Below are 3,419 nucleotides of genomic sequence, written 5' to 3'. Positions count from 1 at the left end.
TAATACAGCAGTGAGGCTCATGTAATATATATATATTTTTTTAAATTTTATTTACATATTTTATATATATATATATATAGTTTTAAACGGTAAAGAAGAGGAATCTGCGGGTGTATAATATATCAATAATGCTGACTATAATAATAAAACTTCTCTGTGTAGAGGCAGTGCCGATGATGTTAGAGGTTTTCTAGCCCTAGATTACAAAAACAAAATATCGGAGTTACTAATTGATTGTCAAAAAAATGTATCTTACCTTGATCTAATTTCTATATTATGATTGTTTTCTTTGTTTAATAAACCAGGTCTATAGATAAAAAAAAAGGTGTTTTAGTTCACAATAAAAATGCGATTTATGTATTACGATGACAGATGTTTAATATTCCATGAGCCTCACTGCTGTATTACGGTATGTCCACTGGTGTATGTACGTGGGTGTGTGGGGAAGGGGGCCTGAGCACCCCTTCCAAACTGTACATTTTCAAAAATTTAATACGCTAGTTAAATATTACCACATAATGTCACCTTACTTTGCCAACTAGAGCCCCTCATTTTACCACCGAGGCCTTTCACTTGGCTTCTCATCTCCATCAGCACCCCCGCACCATTTCAATACCCCTAGGTACGCCACTCGTTGCATCTTATTTTTGCGATATCAGGAAAAATAATTATATATAGATTTTGGATATAAATACCCTGTAATAGCTAAACCATCACAAAGTTTAAATACCTGACTATTTGTTCCTTGGAAATTGTCTTATCTGCAAATAATGGAAGATCTCGGAGAACATTTCTGAATGGAAGATGGAAGAATAAGTACATATTCATGTTATAATAATCATGATTATCACCATCATCATCATAATCATCATCATCATCATTATCGTCGTCGTCGTCGTCGTTGCCATCATCATCGTTAATTTTATCATTATTTTTGTTATTATTATTGTTATTATTATTATAAATGAAAATACTAATAATAATATTAATAATAGAAATAATATTTATTGAACCGGGAGAACACGCGAGACCCAATGCAGCTACCAGAACGTTTTCGCTAGAGAAAATGAATAGTGGAATAAATATTGTTTGAAAGTTTGCATGATGGAGTAATAATGTGTTAAATGCTTGTGGTACACCACGTTCTACCATTATGTAATGTGGCCTAGCGGCATGATGATGTCATATTTCACCCAAATATTGGCATGCCATATTTATTTTACCAGCGGCGTAGTGAGATGATGACGGGCCCTAGTGCAAGTTGCCGGGCCCTAAAATGCATCTGATCGAACCCACAGACAGAGGCTTAGTGGGGTTTACTTAGTCGGAACTCTTATGCTCATACATTCTGAGATTTTGCGTATTTTAAGTAACGCGCAGAAATAAAATATTCAAAAAATATTCAAGGATATTGAAAATTCAACAAAGGAACAATCATCAACTTATACTTGCAGTGAACAATCATCAACCTATACTTGCACCCTATTACACAATAAGTACGGCTGAAACAAAATAGTTGCATGTAATATAAATCAAGATAGCCGTTAACACTGTAGTTGTATCTGCCGGTATTTGAATCTGTTCAATCATGAAGCCTCCGTGGTCTAATGGTTATGACGCTCGCCGTCGTGGCTTTGCGTTCTCCATAGAATCGCGTCGACCAACAACCGTCGGCGGGCGCAGGGAGTGCCTGGCTTTGAAGTATAAACTGTTTGATCATTTTACCGTAACTATGTAGGCCAAAGTTTCGCAATCACGAACTGGGCAATTGTCCCGATTCTACTGTCAGTTTCGGTGACATCACCATTCATGATGCCGTCGCCAAACCTGATTAGGATATTATTTATTAGGATACGTCACATTCCTGATTTATATTGAGGAATTATGAGTATTAACGTTAAAACATTGTATAAATAATAGTGTTTTATTTTTGTAGATAGGTTATATTTTTCGCTTTGCACACCCGACTTCTTAGCCCAGATGACGTAAAATACTTTTTGTAGTGTCGTTTTTTGCTACAAAGCACACTTGAAGTAAAGAATATGCCTAACCTCATGATTAAGCCTAACCGCTTATACAGACACTATAACAACTCCCTGCAGGCAGTAAGCCTATTCAGCCTATATCCGACAACGCATTATACATAATGACTTGAAGTGATGACGTAACACGATTCAGAATAATGAATAGAGCACAAATTAATGATTAGGATGCTACCATCATACACTCATATTCAGTATCACTGCAGCAACAATGGTATACCGCATATTATTAGCTTCGAGTAAGAATGTAAATGAAAAAAAAAATACCTGCCTACCTGTTTTTCTGAAATAATATGTCGTCTTCTTGAATGAGTTGTGATAATAATTTTCTGAAAGATGGATACAATAACATAATTACCAATATCAGAGATCTTATAATTACAAATAATTGTAATTGCGGGAGGGCGTCGTTGTTACATAATTTGCACGCAGAAAGCGCGGAGAACGCTATCTTCTTATTATATGATCTTTGCCAATATCAATTCTATTTTTAAAAAATCTTGATTTGCTTTATGAGAAAACTAACAATAACGACGTAACAATGACGTAAGGAGAGTGCCTTCAGATAAGTCATTTATGTTTTCTCTAAAGTTTATGGTTGGCCATCTGCAACATTATCTCATTGATAAATAATTTGAATTCGATAAGCAATTATTAATTATTATAGGAAATCCAAAATATATCTATTTATAAATATATCAAAATGTTTCTATATTGAAATCCAAAATGAATTATCTCAGTATATGAAGGGGTCAACCTGTGAAGCTGAATTCCTAGCAATTACTTTCCCATTCATTCACTTCTACCAGATATCAAATTTAAAGATTTGAATGGAGCTAGAACAGTTCTGAACTTACAATCCTGCGACACTATTGAAGGCCTGTACAAACACGCAGTGCAGCGGCACAAAATAACAAACAGTTTTGTTTCCATAACCAATTTTTCAATTCAAGTCAGAGCGACCATAAATGTAACACTATGGTTGAATACGTATTTATAATAGATGGGCCTAATGATGAAGGCTTTGGTATTATAGACATCATCATTTTTTTGTCGTAACAACATGCCTACTGGATATAAGAAGCGGAGGTTATCACCGTAGTCGTGTACTGACGAATTACCCTTTATTTCGTGCAACGGATCGTTTTAACGACGATCCGTTCAGACTGCCGCCGACAATAAGCAGACGGCTTTGTGTCGACTTCGGGAGCGAAGTTGGATTCGTCGTGCGACGCAGTGAGTGCCCGGCTTAATGACAACAATAACTTTTACAAATTTCTGACTTAAAAACGGAAAATCAATCAGGTACACAGTACGATATTATATGAAATTTTGAGCATATCCACCATAAAAATATAGTGTGTGATAGCCAAACAT

At 35.4% G+C, this 3,419-nt stretch overlaps 1 protein-coding gene across 2 annotated transcripts in view; it reads right to left on the bottom strand.

The window, feature by feature from the left end:
- The window catches only part of LOC117111216 (alpha-2,8-sialyltransferase 8F-like), a 20,222-nt gene that overhangs the window by 7,459 nt on the left and 9,344 nt on the right, over positions 1-3,419 (bottom strand). For both annotated transcript variants that reach the window (XM_033254109.1, XM_033254108.1), the window contains exons 3-5: positions 2,318-2,371; positions 731-793; positions 257-307 (exon numbers count right to left, since the gene is read on the bottom strand). In XM_033254109.1, the coding sequence (XP_033110000.1) occupies positions 257-307; positions 731-793; positions 2,318-2,371 (168 nt within the window). The remainder of the gene's footprint in view (positions 1-256; positions 308-730; positions 794-2,317; positions 2,372-3,419) is intronic.

The sequence above is a fragment of the Anneissia japonica genome, unplaced genomic scaffold, assembly GCF_011630105.1.
Source record: "Anneissia japonica isolate Jap-2015-1 unplaced genomic scaffold, ASM1163010v1 scaffold288008_len1385354_cov213, whole genome shotgun sequence".
Taxonomy (NCBI): Eukaryota; Metazoa; Echinodermata; class Crinoidea; order Comatulida; family Comatulidae; genus Anneissia; species Anneissia japonica.
Note: the sequence above shows the minus strand (reverse complement) of the source record. Positions and strands in the feature narration are given on the sequence as shown.